This window comes from Physella acuta, unplaced genomic scaffold (assembly GCF_028476545.2).
Source record: "Physella acuta isolate Inbredline_101_S28 unplaced genomic scaffold, ASM2847654v3 ptg000555l, whole genome shotgun sequence".
NCBI lineage: Eukaryota > Metazoa > Mollusca > Gastropoda > Physidae > Physella > Physella acuta.
The window spans coordinates 259,924-279,444 of record NW_026732074.1 but is presented as its reverse complement, the minus strand read 5'-3'; the positions used below and the strand labels follow the sequence as shown (position 1 = coordinate 279,444).

Here is a 19,521-nt window from a genome sequence, read left to right as displayed (position 1 = left end):
GGGGGAAACGCACCTCAAACCTCATGGGGGGGAAGGCTGATACTGGTTTATGTCTATATTTTCTATATACATTTTATGTTGTCTATTTCTTCCCGGGGGGGTGGATCTGTTCCGAGCTCAGGAAATTCCGGGCACCTTTGGATGAGTCCAGTGGCGTAGCTACCGTAAAGCTAGCGTAAGCAAGGCATAGGGGCCCAAGGCAAATAGGGGCCCGTTTTCGAAAGTTTGCGAAGGGGTGCAAATCGAAAGTCTGAGGGGGAGGGGGTGCAAATCGAAAGTTTGTCCCCGGTCGCCGGGAAGGGTCGCTACGCCTCTGAGGGGCCCACTAACACTTTTTGCATAGGGGCCCAAAAATCCTTGCTATGCCACTGGATGAGCCTGCATTCACTGTCGTACCAAAGCTTATCGTAAATTTACAATAAATATATTTAGATAATAATATATGTCAATATATGTGTAAATAATCGATACCATTGCGGAAAAGAAAGGATCGACGCTAAATCTTCGAAAACATAATAATCTTTAGCGAGAATTCAAATTATGAAAATGCCAATTAGATCTAGTCCTAGCAGTCAAAAATGTTTTGGTGATTGGCTAAACACAACATTGTTTTTCGAAATGGCTACCCAGGAGGGAAGTGTGAAAGAAGAGGATACACTGAAATTAAAACCTCCATTATGTTTAGCAAGTATGCGTAGTCGAGTAAAAAGCTACATTGATAAGGTACATTGAAATCGACGTCATATGAACAAAATAATTGACATAACACTTTACAGCTACTAGATCTAGATCTAGATTAATTTTTTTAGAGATACTCACTAATTTTAAATTTCGTTATTTTTCGATTTAAACATTACCAATGGAAACTAGAGATCAATCTCTAATCAATCAAATACTTAATTTGTTGAAAATAAACTCATTTGGAGCTTAATTACTGATTTTTATTAATTGGCCACTCCAAGCATTGCAAGCCAAATAATCCGTGACAACCAGATCGCCATTACTTTTCTGAAGAGACGAACTCTGCAGGGTTGACCTTGCAGCTGATTTGATTTTAGCAGAATATGCACAGTACATTTGATTTTATTACCACATTTCTATTCGTATGGACACTGTCTTCGTCAGAATAAAAAATCACATAATGGAATTAGATCTAGATCTAGAATTTTTAAATATTTTTATTTAATTTTTTTTTAAATGGAAGGGTGTTTAAAAAGGAAAACTAAATTCAAATTAATGAACAACATGTTCAAGAATATATAGTATAGATCTAATCTTTTTAAAGATATTCAATCCCATGCATGTTTTATTAACTAGTGTAAGTGTTTTAGCAATGCTTAATTAGGGCAATTCATAAAATATAGCGATGTCATTGTAAAATTAATCTAACCCTCTTCTCTCACTTCACTTGGGACAGGTGTGTTATTTACAAAGTTTTGTCTATGCTCAGTTTAAAATGTAAAGATTTGTAAGTATTTGATTTATTTTAAAAAACACTGCAATAGCATTCAAATTCATCAAGTTAGCGAGAAATACATTCTAAACAGCGTCACGGGCAGTGCGCGTGACAGACATCTCGCTCGCTTAGTTTTGTCAACCAGAAAAGTTAGCCTATCAAATACAATTAATTAGGCCTATAAAATAAAAATAGGCCAATCGCATTAAAATGATCGCCTGTGAGCGAAGATATATGCAAATTACAAACATCGCTAGCCCGCCTGCGTTCTTTTGTCAACCAGCGAGAGAAAACTCACAGCACAGTGTGCGCATGCGCTAAATCTATTCCAAGTACTTTGTTATCCCAAGTTATAGGCCCTAATTAGTATTATAGGTCTAGATTAATATAAAGTTCAAATTAAATGTATTTAATTAAGATGTGTGTCTATTTGATTTTTCAAATGTCAGCGCATAAAAATTAATCACCCGAGAGCGAGAATTAGGCCTATGCCTATGCATTCCAAACATCGACACAGGCCAAGTGTGACACACGACTCGCTCGCTCGCGCTGGTTTGTCAGCGCGAGAGGCATCGCCCGCCACAACGCCGGCACAGCACACACATGTCCTAGTCCATGCGTACTTGGTTTACTAAGTACTAATTAGTAATGTAAACCTAGACTCAACGCTAAAATCATTTAATTTATCAGGCCTCTAAAATCTTAATAATATATAATAAAATATATAAATATCAGTGGCGTAGCGAGGTCGGGTGTCACCCGGTGCGGCACTTAATGGTGTCACCCCCCCCCCAGAGGCGTAGCGACCCTTCCCGGGGACAAATTTTCGATTAGCACCCCCCCCCCCTCAAACTTTCGATTTGCATCCCCCCTCAAGTTTTTCCCTATATATTTTGCTATTTTTTGCCTTGGTGTCACCCCCCCCCCCCCCCCCCCCCCTAAATGGTGTCACCCGGTGCGGTCCGCACCCCCGCCCCCTCGCTACGCCCCTGATAAATATATTTATATAATATAAACATTACTAAGCCTAATAAATGTATCAACGAAGACCAGTGAAAATAATATTATAATTAACCTAATTAAAATTTATGAAATCAATAAGAATTAAGACAAATTAATTAAGCTATAACAAATTTGAAAACAAATAATTAGGCCTAAATAAGCACACAAAGACCAACGCTCACTACAAATTCCAGGGATCAACACAAAATTTAAAAAAAAAAAAAACAGATCGTTGTGGTTTAAGGCTAAGGGCTTTTAGAGTCTTAGTATAATCCAAAAGCCAGGTGAAATATCCATAATTAGGCTTAATTAGTCTAATTACGCTAGCAAAATAAGCTGAAAAAGAGTGTCAAGTGAAAAGAATACAATTATATAATATATAAGCAGCGAGAGGATACTACTGTACAGCTTCCGTAACAATAGCGATGACGTCACAATAAAAAATTACGTGCTTTCAGTGACCTTTTTTGGCTGCCGATTTCTTAAAATGGATTCAAAATAATTACAATATTTTTTCACTAAACGATCAATCTAATAATACTCTACCTTACAGTGCCATTTAGACACGTAACAGTCCTTTATTTAAAGTTTTTAAACAACTCAAACTATACCCATGTTTCCGCTTGACCTCCATGGTCGGAAGCAAATTTAAAAAAAAAAAATCTGCCAAAAATAGCTTTGTCATCTTCAGATAGCTTAAAATACGCGAAAAAAACGCCATTTTTCGCGTGATAATTATTTTTAAACTTAATGTTAAGGTGGTCTCTCGAACAAAGCAGAAAAAATTGCCCAATCGTATGCCCAGGTGAGGTAGCCATGTTCTGGTTAGCAACCAAGGACGCTTTAAAGTTAGTGAGCCTCGCTAATTTTTTAGTTTTTAGTAAAATTTTAATTTTAGGCTGGTTTTTTTTTCAATGTTCAAACAAGTTCAAGATCGACTAGTGTTTCGTTGTGTCTTGGCAAAATCTGAGAAGCGAAATGGCGATGCGGTAAAACGCAAGTAGGATGCAAAAACTGCTTGTCAAGTGACATTTTAAAACGATTTTTGTCTCGAATTTTACCACTAGATCTAGTTGTTGGTGTGAGTAAATTAAATTGCGCTGGCTGGTGTCTGGGAAATTTTTACCGCATCCGAATTCCAATGAATGAGCTGGTGATTTTGGCCTAAATAAACTTTTATGCAGACTTTGATTTTTAAACATTTTATTTTACTTTATTAAAGTTGTTATTGTTATAATGATATAATGATGTAGCCGCTTTCTGCAAATGTATTTCAAGTCTAATAAATCTGATGTTCCAATTTTTACTGCAACCAAAATTTGTCAATGATTGAATAGGCCTAATAACTTTCCATTGTGTATACTTAAATTACTTAGAATACCACATGGTTCAAAAAAGCCTACCCTTTTTTTTAATTTAATGTTACTTTTGGTCTACTTTATACTGCCTTGTAGTTTGTTCTTGGTTGTATTAAAGCTATGGAAGCAAATCCAAAAAGAAAAGCAGACTGTAATCGGAGTCAACTGCCTTTGTATATGGCGCATAACAAGTTGACATGTAATACTTAATTGTGTTGGATTGGAGGAAATCCCTACCTTCTACTGTTTGTAATATATTAAATTTTATATCAGTCCAAAATTTTCCGATGATATTTTTCAGCTAGGCCTACATGTTAAATCAAATACTCACAAACAGTAGGCCTATTGTTAAGTTACCATTCTATAAAAGAAATGTAGGCTACATCTCTCAAACCAGTTTCTTAACGCTAAGTCGTATGCGTGGTTGTAAGCCTTGGCATGTTGCTTCATCCTCTTTATGAACTCATAGTGACCCGAAGTACGTTTTTCATATTCCTTGCTTTATGGAAAAATTAAAATTAAAGTAACATCATTGACAATTCAGCTTGCAATGTTTATGCTTTAGCGTATACTACTACGTCCACTGATATCTAAACTAATCTGAACTTACAGTGACCCCTTGACCCAGGTGGGATTTTTCTCCCACTGACAAGAAAATATGAGTGGGTGATGATAGGGGCAACAGTGTTTAGAATTAGCAAAAAAAAATTATATTTAAAAAAATTCAAGACCAAGATTCTAGATCAAGAAAATTATTTTAGAAAACATCAAGTGCTTGTGATAGATCTACTTGTTTAGTTTATAACTTTTCTTCTCGCACATCCTGAAAGAAAAACAATCTAAAGCATAAAACAAAAAAATGTCTAGTAAAGTGTGTCTTGCTATTTACCCATAATTCAGCAGGCATAATTTGCATTTTACCACCTCACCATTTCACATTTTACCAAGGCCTAAGTGTTTCAACAGCATAGTTGAACAGTTTGTATTTCTATTCATCTTTCATTAGCTCAGTCATTGAATTTTCATTGTTTTAATCAAATATCTTGCACTAGCATCAGGTAGTGATTTACTTTTGTCACACAACAGTCCAGCTGCATTTTCACTTTAAAATGTTGTTAAAGCACAACTAATTATACTCTGGGCTGAACTTTTGATTATTCTAAAATTTCCACGAAATAGCTTTTTTTTTTTAAATCTTAAATTATTTGAGAAAATTTGTCGGGACAATAAAACCATGTACGTAACCTTTTATTAATGGTAATTGATAATTAAAATTCACTTTAAGGCCTTTTTTTTCACAGCATCAGTATGATTCTGCTATCTTTTGGGCTGACAAAGTTGCTACTCTTTCTGATGGTAATAAATGTTAATATGAGCTCAAATTAAACTACAAAAACATTACTAATTTGATCGAAACATTTTTAGTCGTTGCCACCCTGTTCACTTAAATTTTAGCAACTGATAGCCTATCTAAATTGCATGTAATTTCCTCTTTTGTTTCAGCTGTTGAAGATTTGTTCTGGTATGCTCAAACTATGTACTACACCGGCCAGTATCACAGAGCCATTCACTTACTGACAAGCCGAAAACTAGACAAGGTATACTAATTGATTCTGGGTTTTGGTCAGACCACCCATTTTTATCCAATTTAAACTTTTTCTATTACATTCCTTGCATACTTTTTTTTATTGTGAACATTTACCAATATTTTTTCTTCTTTTGGTACCACCAGACATACACTGCGTGTCGTTATTTGGCAGCCAAATGCCACGTAAGTGTAAAACAAATATAAGCTTCCGTGGTTATAATAGTTATATATTATTATCCCCGTTTTTGGAAACAACTTTTTCTTTATATGTGATCTTCCTGCTACTTCCTCCTTTCCTTGCCATCTCTCCACATAGTTTTCATTCAGTTTATTTATTAATGCAGAAGTTATTTCTTAATGCAGAAGTTTTGTGTTACAGTATGAATGCAAAGAATGGCAAGAAGCCCTGAATATTCTTGACCTGTTAGACATGTCTTTCAGTCGCAGCTCATCTGCTGCAAACATCAGCGACTCATTGCCAGGGACAGAAACAACCTTACTTCCAAACGTGTGTAGCTTTACGAAATAAATGTTACAGATTGTTAACCAATTGCTCATACAATTTTAAACAATTTATTTCATCTGAAAATAAGTTACAGCATGGTTAAAATATATTATCCATGTAAATCTTATATTAATTTTATCATTAAATACATTGAAAATTGTATCTGTATGTTTCAGTGTGAAAACTCGATCTGTTTACTACGAGGGAAGATCTATGAAGCCATGGATAACCGTAGCCTAGCTGCTGATTGTTACAGGGAAGCCTTGAAACTGGATGTTTATTGTTTCGAAGCTTTTGAACTGCTAGTTAATCATCACATGCTTACAGCTAAAGAAGGTTTGTTAAATTATGATGTTTTACCTTATTTGTTTTACTATCTTTATTTTTAATTATAGCAGTATATAAAATGTATTTGTATTAAATTATTATTATGTATGATGACATATCACTTGTTATCTTTATTCTGAATTTTACTTTAATGTACTTTAAAGTCTTTGTTCAGGATTCTTTTTCTCTAATTTTGGTTAAAAGGTAATTGCAGCGGAAGAGTTGTTTGTAGATTTTTTTTTTTATTACTGAAATGTTTTGATGGGGCAAGAATAATTTTTTGTACTAACGACATGTTGTCTTGATAGAGCAAGAACTGGTTTCTTCGCTACCTTTTGCCAGCCAGTGTCACCCCAGTGAAGCTGATATTGTCAGGGATCTTTACCAGAGCAGACTTAAAAAGGTGAAAAATAAAAATATCTTTTATTTAGGAAATTAACCACTTTTAGATGTATTTGAACCCACATAATTTAAATTTAATTTGATAATTACCATTTGCTTTAAGCTACAAAGAGTGATTCACATATTTAAAAGATATTAGTTTGCTTAAAATACTTGATTTTATAACAAAATAATTAATACTTGTAAAATCTATTGTTTGTAGTATGACTGCCCTGGAAGAGTAGAGTTGTCTCCATCATTACTTCCCCTTGCTAACAACTTGGATGTGATAGTTAGCTCAGCCGAACAACATTTATACAATTGTGACTTTAGGGCTGCTTATAAAATAACCTCCAAGTAAGTTAACTTTGGTATTAGCATGATATTTTTTTTGCAAAAATACATTTATAAATAGTCCACTCTGGGTGCAATTTGAGTACTAAAGTGCAACTGGTAATGATAAGTTTTATTTAACACTTCAAAAGTTATTAATTAATTTAAACCTTTTGGTTAGTTTTAACAATTTGCAATAGTTTTTTGTAATGAATTACAAATTGCTAATGATAATACTGCATAACTCTTGCTGTTGTATTATACCAGATACTTTGTTTTGTTTCTTTTTAGAGTGTTAAGTAAAGATCCATATAATAGCCAGTGCTTACCTATACATATAGCAGTTCTTGTGGAACTTAGGAATTCTAATGGTGAGAGTTAATGCCCATATCTACATTAGAAACATATGAATCCATGTTGATTTATAAGAAAATAGTATTATATTGGAATATATTTTGCTAATTTGTTATAAGATATGTAACTTTCTGTTTTCAGCTCTGTTTTATTTAGCTCACAAGTTAGTTGATTACTACCCAGATAAGTCTGTAAGTTTACATTTTATAACCCATCTATTGGTGTTATTTATTTGCCATTTCTCAATGTTAACTGAATTAAAAACGGATACAGTTGTTACAGAGTGTGACTTATGGAAATACCAAATGACCTGAATTTCTTGCATTAAATAAGCTTTTTAAAATTTTTCCTAAATCAGAGTCGTTCTTACTATTTGTTTAATCATAAAGCTTTTACAAAAATGTAGATCAGTCTTATCAATAATAACCAAATATTTGTGATTGTTTCACTCATTGTTTTTTGTATAAGTGAGTTACCCTTTTTTGGGAAATTGTGGTCGAATGGTATAGGGTTCGACTGTTAACTTGAAAGTCTTGGGTTCGGATCCCATACAACAACCCTGGGTTAACCCAGCTCGGCTTAGTGCTAACCACACTATACCTCCATATGCTAAGGTCACTGAAACAGTGGAATTTCCACCTGCCCCATGGACCATAAGGTTCAAAAGGGTACTTTACCTTAACCCTTTTAGACCTAAAGTCAGGTACCCTTAAGTGTTGGGTGGACACAGTTGTCCTACAAACTCCTGCCTAGGATCCAAACTGAAGTCTTTTGGCCTTGCAGTCGTGCCTTCAACCTACCAACCACGTCATCCCATATTTTATTTTGTATACATTGTTCTATTTCTATGTTCTAGATATCCTGGTTTGCTGTAGGCTGCTACTATATGTTAACAGAGAACTTTCTACCTGCTAGGTGGTTTCTAAGGTAATTTTTCTGTTTCACCTGCCTCTGTAACCAGTAAATCAAATATGGCCATTTTTATGGGAAATTAACTTAATTTTTAAGCATTTGTTAAACAATTATGGACGCAGACAAAATATTTATAAGGTTTTTTATTATCTCAGTAAATCAACATTAGAAAGAGCTCTTGTCTCATCTATTGATAAGGTTTTGATTATCATGTCCCATCTATTGGTAAGGTTTTGATTATCATGTCTCATCTATTGATAAGGTTTTGATTATCATGTCCCATCTATTGATAATATTTTTTATCGTCTCAGTAAAGCAACGACATTAGAAAGGGCTCATGGCCCATCTTGGCTGGCTTTTGGCCACACTTTTGGCGTGAACAAGGACCACGACCAGGCCATGGCAGCCTACTTTACAGCCTCACAAATCATGAAGGGGTGAGAGAAACAAAAACTTCTTTTTGAATACTTTTTATACACAATTAACATTGATAGTTAACTGAATTCTGTGTACAATTGAAATGTGTTGTATTGCCAATGAAAGAAAAAATTTCTAGTTACCATATAATTGTTGAATTGTCAGTGAATAAAGTATTCCACATACCATTCAACTATTGTATTGTCAGTAACAAAAAATCTCATGACTTTTTCCAGGTGTCACTTGCCGGTGTTGTATATTGGGCTGGAATATGGTCTAACTAACAACCCCAAACTTGCCGAGCGGTTCTTTAGTCAAGCACTGAGCATAGCGCCACAAGATCCCTTTGTTTTACATGAGATGGGTGTGATAGCCTTTGGAAACATGGAGTAGGTTTTACGTAGAGTGCTGTGTTCTCAGTAGTCATGTGTGTATGGTCATCCTTTTTCTTTATGTACTACATGATATGTTATTGTAACCCTGGCATTTGTAGCGATAGTGTGGTCAACACTGTGTCCGGCTTTCTTTACTCTCCCCAACATGAGTCAGGTACCTATTAGACCAAGCTGGTTAAGCAGTGGTGTGCTCTCTACCTCATGACCACGGCATCCAAAAAAACATTAAATAAACCTGTCCTAAGAAACATTGTATTTCAAAAAAAAATGTGAATATGGTAATTTAGTTGCGGCTAGGTTTAAATTTTAATATACAAAGGATACATTTTTTAAAATGGTAATGTCTATTTTGTTTTAGAAAAGTTATCTAAATATTAAATAGAAATTTTAATTTTAATATAAAAAAAGATTTTAAAAATTTTAATTGTAATGTCTATTGTGTTTTACAAAGTTATCTAAATATTATCTAGGAATTTACATTTAAATTACTAGGAAAAAATATATGTTTCTTGTGATGAATACACCATATCAAAATGGAAAAAATTTATTTGTTAAAGTTTTGAAGAAGCTGAGAGCCACTTCCTGAAAGCTCTAGAACGAGTGCGGGACGTGTGTGATGAGATGCTGCCAGAAAGATGGGAGCCACTGCTGAACAACCTCGGCCACGTGAGCAGGAAGCTGAAGAAGTACGAGGAGGCGCTGGAGTACCACAAGCAGGCTGAAATACTGTGTCCGCAGACAGCCTCCACGTACTCAGCTATTGGTGGGTTTGTTTTAGTGGCCTTGTTTGTGTTAGGGATTTAAACTTGGTATAATTTGTGATTGGTTTCTCTGATAATCACACAGATAAATAAACATGGTAACTGCAGTGAGATGTATGTAAAAAGTAATAAAACAGATAGTGTTAGTAACATGACTAATTAAACACAGTTAGAGGTACAATGAACTTTTGATCCAAGGTCCTCCTCAGTATAGTGTGGTTAAAGACTAGACACTCTTGTGTGCTAACAAAGATCTTGTGTTGGAACGTCCATTGCACCTGTAACTGTCTAAATTGTAAAGATACTAACACATAACACCACCCGGGTTTATTGCTTCTAATAATCACACACCTTTAGTGAATTTGTTTTCCAAATATTTTTTTTTGCATTAGTGTTTATGTAAATGCCTGTATGAAAATATTTTATATGCATTATATTTGCTTATTTTTAAAAGAGTCTAAATAAAATATTAACTTCCTTGTTCAGGCTATGTACATGCGTTAATGGGGAATCATTCTGAGGCTGTAAACTATTTCCATAAGGTAAGTCATCATCTGTTTGTTTACCTAGATGTGCTGCATGACTCAGCTGTGCATTGGGAATTTGTTTTGAATAATCCTAAAATTATGAAAGATGGTATTGATCATTTTCATTTGCATAGTTGCATAATTAGAATGTTAACACGAAATTAATATAATATGTAGTATACATGGTGAATTATGGGATGGGGTGGTTGTGTTGAAGAGCATTTGGCTGCTAGTCAGAAGGTCGCGAGTTTGAATCTCGGTTCAGACTCGCGACTTAGAACATCCCTGAGTCGACTTCGCTCTGATGGGTACCTTACTTACGTTGGGGAAAGTAAAGACTACTGGACATAGTGCTGACCACATCATCAACGGGCAAGAAACTTATTAACTCTACTTCATCTGCCCAATGGATTGCTAGGTCTAATAAGGAACTTTACTTTTTAGTACTTAAAATAATTATATGTATTGAATAGTTTAAAAATAAATTGAAAGGTCATTTTCTCAGCTATATTGTAATGTAATTTTTATTGAGTAGGTAGTTAATAAATGGCAACAGTTTGCTCACTAAGTTTTCATTTTTTTCATTAAAATGTTATCATTCTTTAAAATATTTCAACATTTTGTATTTCTAATTTAGGCATTGGGCCTGAGAAAAGATGATACATTTTCTACCACTATGTTAACAAATTCAATGGATGCTTTGATGTCAGAGATCTCAGCTTGTGATGGTATGCTCATCAAAAATAAGTTCATTAATTTAAATCAATTTTATTGAAACCAGCATATACATAAAACTGGTATTACAAAAAAATCCACCTTAATGGCAGATAAAGGGATCTGAAATATTGAAACGATATGTGGAATATTATTTTTCAACTATTTTTTAAATATTAACTGCATATGGAGGGGCTGAATGTATTCTTCCTAGGCCTTACCCAGGTTGCTTGCATTGCTGATAAACTAAGATTTAGATTTATACCAGCAATCTTTTTACCTATTTTTATCCTTCATTGTAACAATTCTCACTTTATTATAACGACTTTAGCAATAAACCTGTTTTTATTTCTTTCCCCACTGTAGGGGCTGATGACGATCCACACTTCCCCACCCCAACCAAAGACTCAGCTAGAAAAGTTAAACTCACAGAGCTCTTTGGGAGTTCACAGAAAGATAAAAGTATGGTGGACAGCAAGGATGAGAGCTTAGACGACAGTAAACCAGGCTTCGATCCAGTGGACAGCGACCCATTTGCAGAGAGTAGCTTGTCTATTGAGGAGGTTGAGATGGAGGAGTACTCAACTTCTTAAGTCTGAGCATGGAGGGCAGACACATTCTTTGTCTTTTGGGCAGGCTCAGTCAGTCTAGTCTTACTTTAGGCCAGACTATCATTGTCGCTAGGGCAGACACATTCTTTGTCTTTTGGGCAGGCTCAGTCAGTCTAGTCTTACTTTAGGCCAGACTATCATTGTCTCTAGGGCAGACACATTCTTTGTCTTTTGGGCAGGCTCAGTCAGTCTAGTCTTACTTTAGGCCAGACTATCATTGTCGCAGACACATTCTTTGTCTTTGGGGCAGACACTTTTGTTGTCTTACTTTAGGGCAGACTGTTATTGTCTTACTTTAGGGCAGACCCAGTCAATGTCCTTGAAGCAGACCCAGACTCATCAGTCTACAAAGCATCCACAGATGTCCCAAGTCAAAAACATTCTTACTTCTTAGCTAGTTCAAAATAATACACAATTTAGTATAGTATTTTCATGGTCATTATACACAGTTCAAAAAAAGATACTCCTTGTCTCAAGACAACTTGAAGAAAGACTATGCAGTGATTTTGGTTTACATGTCAGCGTGTTGATTTACATTGTAATTTAGTAGAAACTCATTTATCTTTTGTAAATTGCTCACTCAGACTCATGATAAATAGTTTCTTGTGTATTATTGTTACACCCAAGGCAGAATTTCTACTCACACTGAATAGACAGCTTACTATATGACTTTTGTAGCAGTTAATATTCTAATTACTAAGTTAGAATGTTTAGTAAAATCTCCCTCAAAATAGATTGCTATAATCACATGTAAATCCTGTTTTATATTTGACTATTTTTTTAATAAATGTGACAATGTGTTTTATTATTTAATGGGTGAATGTTCATGATTTCTAATTGTAAATAGAAAACATTTCAGTGTAAAAAATAATTGTTTTAACTAAACATTAAGAACATGGTTTATTTGTTATTATGTAACATTTTTCAAGAAATACCAATGACTTAAAATTGAAAGTGTTGGACTTTTTTCTAATGTCTGTCACCATATGTTATGGAGCTTAAGATATATATTTACAAAACAGAGACCATGACTTGGAAAATTTCAACAGTAATTTTTTATTTTAATGGCACACATTGAATTAACAAGTTTTTATTTACATTATTACAAAGTATATAAAAGATATTTTATAATAGCTATCATGGAATCATTTGGCACAACAGTTTTGTTGCTATCACTAACCAATGGTTATAATACAGCAGAATATTGTGTGTACATTACTTTGTCAACATTTTCCTCCAAGCAGATGGGAGTGACACTACAAAGTTGTCCACTTAGCAAATTATTTTTGTAAATAAAACCTGAAGAATACCATACACCATTTCAAACTGTAGATCACAAATCAAATCTTTCTGATTTAAGGATAGCTTACTTTGTTAACAGGGGTACATATTTTTAACAAACGATTATTTGCTTGAATAATTATTCTGTTTTCTTGAAGGTAATCCTTAGGTGTTCAGTCATCTCTGTCTTAGTGGTTTGCATGTCAATCACTTGTTCCAACTGGTCCCCTATTCTTTTAAGTTTTCTTTTTAACTGAAACATTCAAACAATTTCCAATTCTAAGAGTATAGAAATAACTTTTAAATGGCACTCAGTGTATTTGTTAGTCTTCAGGTAAGTCCCTATAGCTCACAGACTTACTAGATTTGACAACACCAGACATGCAGTACCTTATTCTATTGATACTAAGGTAGGGTTGTTTACCATAAACTTTGGTTGGTTTGAAAATAGTTATACTGTCTGTAAAAGCACTTACTGTTTTCACTTCTGGGGGTTTATTAAATGAAGTCCTGCCTAAATTGGTGGTTTCTACAGTTAACTCTTGTCCAGTTACTTCCCCTTCTTGTATCTCTACAACACCTGTAGAAAAAAAAAGCAACATTCAAAGATGGTGGAAAATTCGTCTGACATCAAAGTTCAAGGGACATCCACAACTGGCATCACGCCATTTTTAGTCATTTTCTCTTCCTCCACCATCTCCACAATCACATTCCGAAACGCTAGACCACTCACCCTAAAAATACTAGAAACTAAAACAATTTAAGTTCTAGCTTTTTAAAAAGTATTTTTTCTAGATTCTTACTAAATGTGGTATGATGGCCTTACCTAAGTTATGAGCTGACACAAAAGCTATGTGATTGGTTTCTGGTTTGATCCTGATAAATCCAGTTTCTCTGTGGAGCGGCAGACCGTTCTCGGGCTTCCAAGAATAGAATCTTAAAGTTCAAATTTAAAAACAGTTCTTAAATATTTGAAAAGTTTATAAAATCTGTCAATAAATTTGCTCATGTTAGTTTTTATTTATAGTAATACACAAGTTAAACAATTTTAAAAAAAAAGAGACCAGCTAACTTGTATTCCACAATTGGTTTCATCCCAATGGGGAAAAACTCCACCTCCTCTGCATAAGTGAAATCAGACACAGTTGGGTATTGTCCTTTCCCATCCTCAGACCTCCACTTGCCAAAAAGCCATGCTAAGGGCTTCAGCAGATCATGACATTTGTTTTCTGGTCAATGGTAAACAATACAGTTACAAGCAACAGTAAGTATTCAGTTCCAAAATGCAACTATAATAACTCTCATCAATATAATGAAAGAAATTCTAACCTGATATTTTCTCTGACATTTTTGAGATTCCTTGTACAGCTGGTAAATTCTTTAGCAGCTTATTGCCTAAAAATATAAAAATGAGATGAAAAATAAAATGTGATAAAAAATATGGTTGATATATTATATACACAATTTTTTCAAAGCTTAGATAAGAACAAAATAAATGACAGTATTGAAAACATAAGTACAACACAACACCAATCTAGTCATGCAGGAAAATGTTTTTAATGAAGTTTTACATAGTACCCATGATACAGCAGTCCTACATTAGTTAAAACATTACAACAATGCAAACAATCAATTTAAAAGTCATCAAGTCTTTTAGCAGTTTGATTTTAATCACTACAAAATCTCATTAAAACAACTATATACTTCTTAAGTTTTTCAAATAAATAGAGTAAAAAATAAAAGATTCTTGTGCAAGTGATTTAAAAAGATGCAAGTTAAAATAAAATTATGTTTATCAAGCAGTTAGTAACACACTCACCAGCAGAATTTAAACGCTCATTAAAAAATAGGTTGACAGCTGCCTTTTGGAAATACTTTTTTATCAAATGGTCCTTATCTGTTTGGATGGGGCATTTTCGCTTTTTCTTCACATAAGTCATCACTGCGGCTCTCCCTTTTAATCGTTGCTTTTTTACTTTTGTTGTAACTCTGGGATTCCGTTTGGACTTGCGTTTGTTAGAGATGTCTTGAGGACTGGCTAGAGTTGTATAGATGGGTGAGGGGGGAGAAATCAGAACTGTTTGTTGCTGGTTTAACAGTGGCACACAGTGTAACTCTTCATTGTGCTGAGTTTGAGATAAAGCAACAGCAGTTAACGGCTGGTAGTTTTTCTCTTGCAGGCTGTGTTTGCCTTCAATGCCACTCCAATGCTGGAAATGATCAGCACTGCAAGTAGGTTCGACACTATGTACATTCTGGAGGATGTTGCTCACTGGCATGATACTAGGGACTGATGTCTGAAAAGGCTGAGAGGCAACACTGTACAACTGGGGAGGCTGGAAAGACTGGATATTGATGGTGAACATATTAGCAGGCTGCTGGTAAGCCTGCGCTTCCATGTAACAGCTCTGGTCAACATCTTGGTTTAGAGTCTGTTGCGCAGAGTGAATCATTACAGTTGACTGGTTATTTATTACCTGAGATGATGGAATATGCGAAAGAGGAATCTGGATTTCATCCGAGACTTTGTCTTGTGGATTATCCACTACATGGACGCCATCACCAATATCGCTAAGGTGAATCACGTCTTTGGGGTCATAACTTTCTGAAAGTGTAGACTTAGATTGAAGTTTTGTATTGACCAGCCTGGTCTTGATGTTGTGTATGTCCTTCATGAGGATGACTTTGCCAGTGATCTGCATCAGCTTGTCCCTGAGAAGTTTTTTGTCTGGACCCATACACAGGAGGTTGGCTATCTCCTCCTGCGATCCTAGGTCAAGTTTTCTTTGCTTTGGGTGAAGCCTAAACTCTGCCTGTGGGGGGTGGCAAGAATATTTCATTAGACACTCACTGAGACCAGATTAAATCTCAACAAACAAACTGTTGTTAGTGTAGGCTAAATTCTGGTGGCGTCAAGATTATTAAACTAGATATTAAAACTTTCTTATAGCAAGCATGTTCCTCAGCAGATGGTGGAGTAAAAAAAAACGTTACCCATTTTTCACCTAACAGCAGATGGAATGGACATGTCTGTTTTGTTACCTTACCAAGGAATATGAAAGGAAAGCTTGGTGAGTTCATTGCCCCACTGCCTTTACCTAGTTTGAGTCCGGTACCCATTTAAGCTGGATGGACTCAATTGACATCCTTCACACTTGAGTCCAAAAATTGATCTCAAAACTTTCAGGTTAAAAACACCATCCTCCTTGGTAGGTACAGTGTTAAAAATAATAATAGTGGACTTTTTTATTGAAAAGTAAATTAACTGCAAGTCTTTTAGTTTTTCTTTAACTTTCATAACTTTTGACTGAACTAAGCCCTGAGACAGTGACTGAAACCAAGTTTGTAAAAAATATGCAGCCTTTAAAGTGAGCAATCAATAATTGTAATACCTCTGAAATTTCATGGTTATGGTCACCACACATTTCCCTGATAAATAACTTTTGTCCATCCACAGTAGCACGCACTTTAAGGGAGAATGGACAAGCTTGCTTTATGGTTCTTAGAAAAGAGAACAGAATTTTCTAAAATAAATAAAGGTCATCCAATAATTACAGTATATTTTATTTGAATATTTTTACACCCCCCCCCCCCCCATCTACCAATGTGGACATGTTACCAGTTCCCCCACCTTCCCACATAAAAATTACATTGGGATCTACCCGCACCCTTCCCCTACAAACTCTATCATTCTGAAGAAGCAAAATTACTATATATATATATCTTGTTAATCATTCTCCCCCATGTAGAGCATTGTGAGAACATCTAAACACCTTGCATTAAAAATATGTATCATTATTTATACATATGATTTCTATACTTACTTATAATTTCTTTTCCCAGTTGAGTGAGAAACATACTTCTTACCACCATAAGTGCAGCAGAATGAAATATCACTGTACTTTATGGCAGCATTGTAAGTTTTCCGCTGATTGCGCTTGGCAGCTGCCTCTACTCTTCTTGTGTCTCGTATAATCAAATTAACGAAATTCTCTGCTTCGTATGCTTTTATAGCATTGGTTAACTCATCATAGTTATTAAACTCTGCACCAACTTCAACAGCCATAGCCGATAGACTCACTTATTATATAGCAAGATTTAGTGATACCGTCACTTATATATTTTCATTCTGATTCTTACATCTGGTTCAGTTCTAAATAAATATATATTATATTGTTGTAGCTTGTTAACAACATAGCTAACATTTAGTGGTAAATACAATGGTAATAAATAATAAATAGGCTACCTATTGTGATTTAATTATAAGCTAAAGGCTAATAAAAAAGTGATCTTTAGCTTCAATCTTTGACCAACTTCTCCTGTCTCTCAAGTCTAAATTAGTAACTAAACTATCAGAAAAACAACAAAGATAAGCTGTAAGCCCCTACACTGGCCCTACAGTTTAATTAATGTATGTAGGGCCTATGTTATGTAGTGTGTAGGAATTAGGAATGTAGGTTATAATAGTTATGTTATTTTAATACTTAGACTTTAGACAGATCTAGAACTATTAGTATTTTAAATAATTATTCGATAACTCTATCCCTATACTTAGATACTTACTATACTAGAATACTAGATCTAGTATACAACTTCTACTTCTATAAGTATAAGTTGTTGCTAATAAAAGCCTAATGGTAATCTATCATTTTAGGTACGTAAAATCGTCCGAGACTAGTAATGTGAAACAAAGGTGACTCATTAAATTTTAGTAATTATTTCACATTTTTAGGAGGATTTGTTTTGAAAGTTACAAAAATGTTTCAGTTTTATTAATGTACCTGTTTTAAAACAATTGTATTAAAACTTTTCAGTATAATAAAGACTAGCGATGTTTTCATCAGATGCAACCAAGCTCATTTACTTTAGCAGCCATCATGTTTTTTTTTGTAAAATTATAGTTAAAGATTCAGGGGAAAACACTCTTAGTACTTACAGATGGCCGCTATTTATATAACGCAAATCTTGCTCGCAAACACTGCTGTTTAAAGTTCATTTCTGGCCTATAAATTTATAAATTATTAGATATAGGCCTAGATATTGAAATATTTAGGTAGCCTTTAGTCTTTAAAACTCTTTAGCCATTGATTTTGATTTATTATTCTGTTATCTATAACGAGCCGACCCGCGGCGTATCATACGCCGCTATTTAGTTGTTTTATTTTCTACTTTTCAGTAATTCATAATTTGTGAATTCGACAGTACCAACGCTGCCACTGAAAATATTTGCTCTAAAACACTATCAATCAGTAGCTCGTTAAGGACGATAACCCCCTTTTTTTTCACATTACTAGATCTAGTATTTTTTGGTAAGTACTTAAGTACTACTAGATCTAGGTAGTACTGATAGTACTTAGTACTAGATCTAGATCTAGGCTCGGCCGATTTTAATGATATTTTAAATTAATCGGATTTGTGGTAGAATCTAGATCTAGAATATCTAGCTAGATTCTTGTATTTTGTACGCACCTAACCTAACGGGTCCTAACGAACGATAGATTACAAGCCGTTATTAATTATATTATTATTTTATCCAGTAGATCTACTTGAGTATTACACTTTAGAAATCTATATAATAATACTAGATCGAATACTTTGTGTGTATTTTTTTAGGTTACTTAGAAACAAATAAATACATAAACTAATTACAAAATTTCGTGATTTAGGCCCAATGCTTTGTTATTGAAAAACGTTGTCTTCAGGTCTGTGTAACTCAGGAAGTTAAAAATAAAAGTAAAATAAAAAGATTCGAATTTAGAATTCTAATTCTTTTTAAATTTATTTGATCTAGAATCTAGGCCTAAATCTAGATCTAGATCTAGATTATATTTTATTTATAGTAGCTTAGGCTCTCCCCTCTCACCTAAACCCAAAATAAGCCTCATTAGAAAAAAAGAGTTGTAGGCTTGTGGCTTGTAGATCTAGATCTAGATAGATCTAGATCTAGTAAGTAGAGTTGTAGGCCTCTTTATTTTCCAAGCTTCAGTCAAACGATGGCTTTAACAAATTTCACATATGAGCTAAGTCGCCAATGACAACACACTTCTTTTCAAATCTTAGCCAATTTATTGTTGCTTATTACTTTAAAGTAACCTTGTAGACTAGACTAGATCTATCTGTTAGGGCCATTGTGTTAAAAATTACTGCAGTGTTTCTTCCAGACTTTTCTCTCCGGGGGGGGGGGGGCACTTGAAATCTTCGGGGGGGGCGGTAAACTTTCTTCGGGGGGGGGGGGGGCGGACACTGTTAAAAGTATATATTTTGTATATAAATTATATAAATTTCATTTCGTTCAGGGGGGGCGGTAAAAAAATTTCGGGGGGGCTTCGCCCCCCCCCTCCCCGAAGAGATGCCTGGAAGAAACTCTGAATTACTGGGGAAAGGATGTGCAAGATCAAAGGAAAATTAACTCCTTCTTCGTGTAGCACAGAGGCGTAGCGATGGGGGGGGGAGGTACATGTGTCCCCGGGCGCTGACCTTAGGGGGCGCCCAAATGGGTTTTAAAAACAAACTAAAATGTCATTTTAGCTGCATTTTAGCAGTTTGCGGGGGGGGGGGGGGGTGCAAATCGAAAGTTTGAGGGGGTGCAAAAAGAAAGT

At 34.7% G+C, this 19,521-nt stretch overlaps 2 protein-coding genes across 5 annotated transcripts; one reads left to right on the top strand and one right to left on the bottom strand.

Moving 5' to 3' along the window:
• The first annotated feature begins 596 nt into the window (after window positions 1–596).
• LOC131946369 (cell division cycle protein 16 homolog) lies at window positions 597–12,527 on the top strand. Of its 2 annotated transcripts, none has more exons than XM_059307083.1 (17): window positions 597–688; window positions 5,118–5,172; window positions 5,320–5,414; window positions 5,549–5,587; window positions 5,784–5,912; window positions 6,086–6,245; window positions 6,545–6,639; window positions 6,841–6,974; window positions 7,242–7,321; window positions 7,446–7,495; window positions 8,161–8,231; window positions 8,528–8,653; window positions 8,870–9,022; window positions 9,586–9,791; window positions 10,276–10,331; window positions 10,954–11,044; window positions 11,397–12,527. In XM_059307083.1, exons 3-17 carry the CDS (start codon window positions 5,352–5,354, stop codon window positions 11,621–11,623), a joined length of 1,680 nt encoding a protein of 559 aa, XP_059163066.1. In that variant the 5' UTR covers window positions 597–688; window positions 5,118–5,172; window positions 5,320–5,351; the 3' UTR covers window positions 11,624–12,527. The 2 variants fall into 2 exon arrangements, with proteins under 2 accessions (XP_059163066.1, XP_059163064.1); XM_059307081.1 differs by having other exon boundaries at window positions 606–723.
• A 188-nt stretch (window positions 12,528–12,715) lies between these two features.
• On the bottom strand, window positions 12,716–18,664 carry LOC131946372 (uncharacterized). Of its 3 annotated transcripts, none has more exons than XM_059307086.1 (9): window positions 18,572–18,664; window positions 16,747–17,075; window positions 16,315–16,423; window positions 14,742–15,735; window positions 14,252–14,317; window positions 13,995–14,151; window positions 13,749–13,858; window positions 13,399–13,502; window positions 12,716–13,175 (listed from the first exon to the last, which is right to left on the bottom strand). In XM_059307086.1, the coding sequence occupies exons 2-9, from the start codon at window positions 16,986–16,988 to the stop codon at window positions 13,062–13,064; spliced, it is 1,896 nt and encodes a 631-aa protein (XP_059163069.1). In that variant the 5' UTR covers window positions 16,989–17,075; window positions 18,572–18,664; the 3' UTR covers window positions 12,716–13,061. The 3 variants fall into 3 exon arrangements, with proteins under 3 accessions (XP_059163069.1, XP_059163070.1, XP_059163071.1); XM_059307087.1 differs by lacking the exon at window positions 18,572–18,664 and having other exon boundaries at window positions 12,716–12,940; window positions 13,054–13,175; XM_059307088.1 differs by lacking the exon at window positions 18,572–18,664 and having other exon boundaries at window positions 16,790–16,887.
• Between the last annotated feature and the right edge of the window lie 857 nt (window positions 18,665–19,521).

What these genes read in the sequence shown, in the direction of transcription:
- LOC131946369 (XM_059307081.1), top strand. Translation starts at nt 619, where the DNA reads ATGGCTACCCAGGAGGGAAGTGTGAAAGAAGAGGATACACTGAAATTA. An exon ending in ATTTGGCAGCCAAATGCCAC is followed by an intron (nt 5,588 to 5,783) that starts GTAAGTGTAAAA and finishes TTTGTGTTACAG; the next exon opens with TATGAATGCAAAGAATGGCA. An exon ending in GCCTCACAAATCATGAAGGG is followed by an intron (nt 8,654 to 8,869) that starts GTGAGAGAAACA and finishes GACTTTTTCCAG; the next exon opens with GTGTCACTTGCCGGTGTTGT.
- LOC131946372 (XM_059307086.1), bottom strand. Translation starts at nt 16,988, where the DNA reads ATGGCTGTTGAAGTTGGTGCAGAGTTTAATAACTATGATGAGTTAACC. An exon ending in ACTGGGAAAAGAAATTATAA is followed by an intron (nt 16,424 to 16,746) that starts GTAAGTATAGAA and finishes CTCTTTTCTAAG; the next exon opens with AACCATAAAGCAAGCTTGTC. An exon ending in TGAGCGTTTAAATTCTGCTG is followed by an intron (nt 14,318 to 14,741) that starts GTGAGTGTGTTA and finishes TTATATTTTTAG; the next exon opens with GCAATAAGCTGCTAAAGAAT.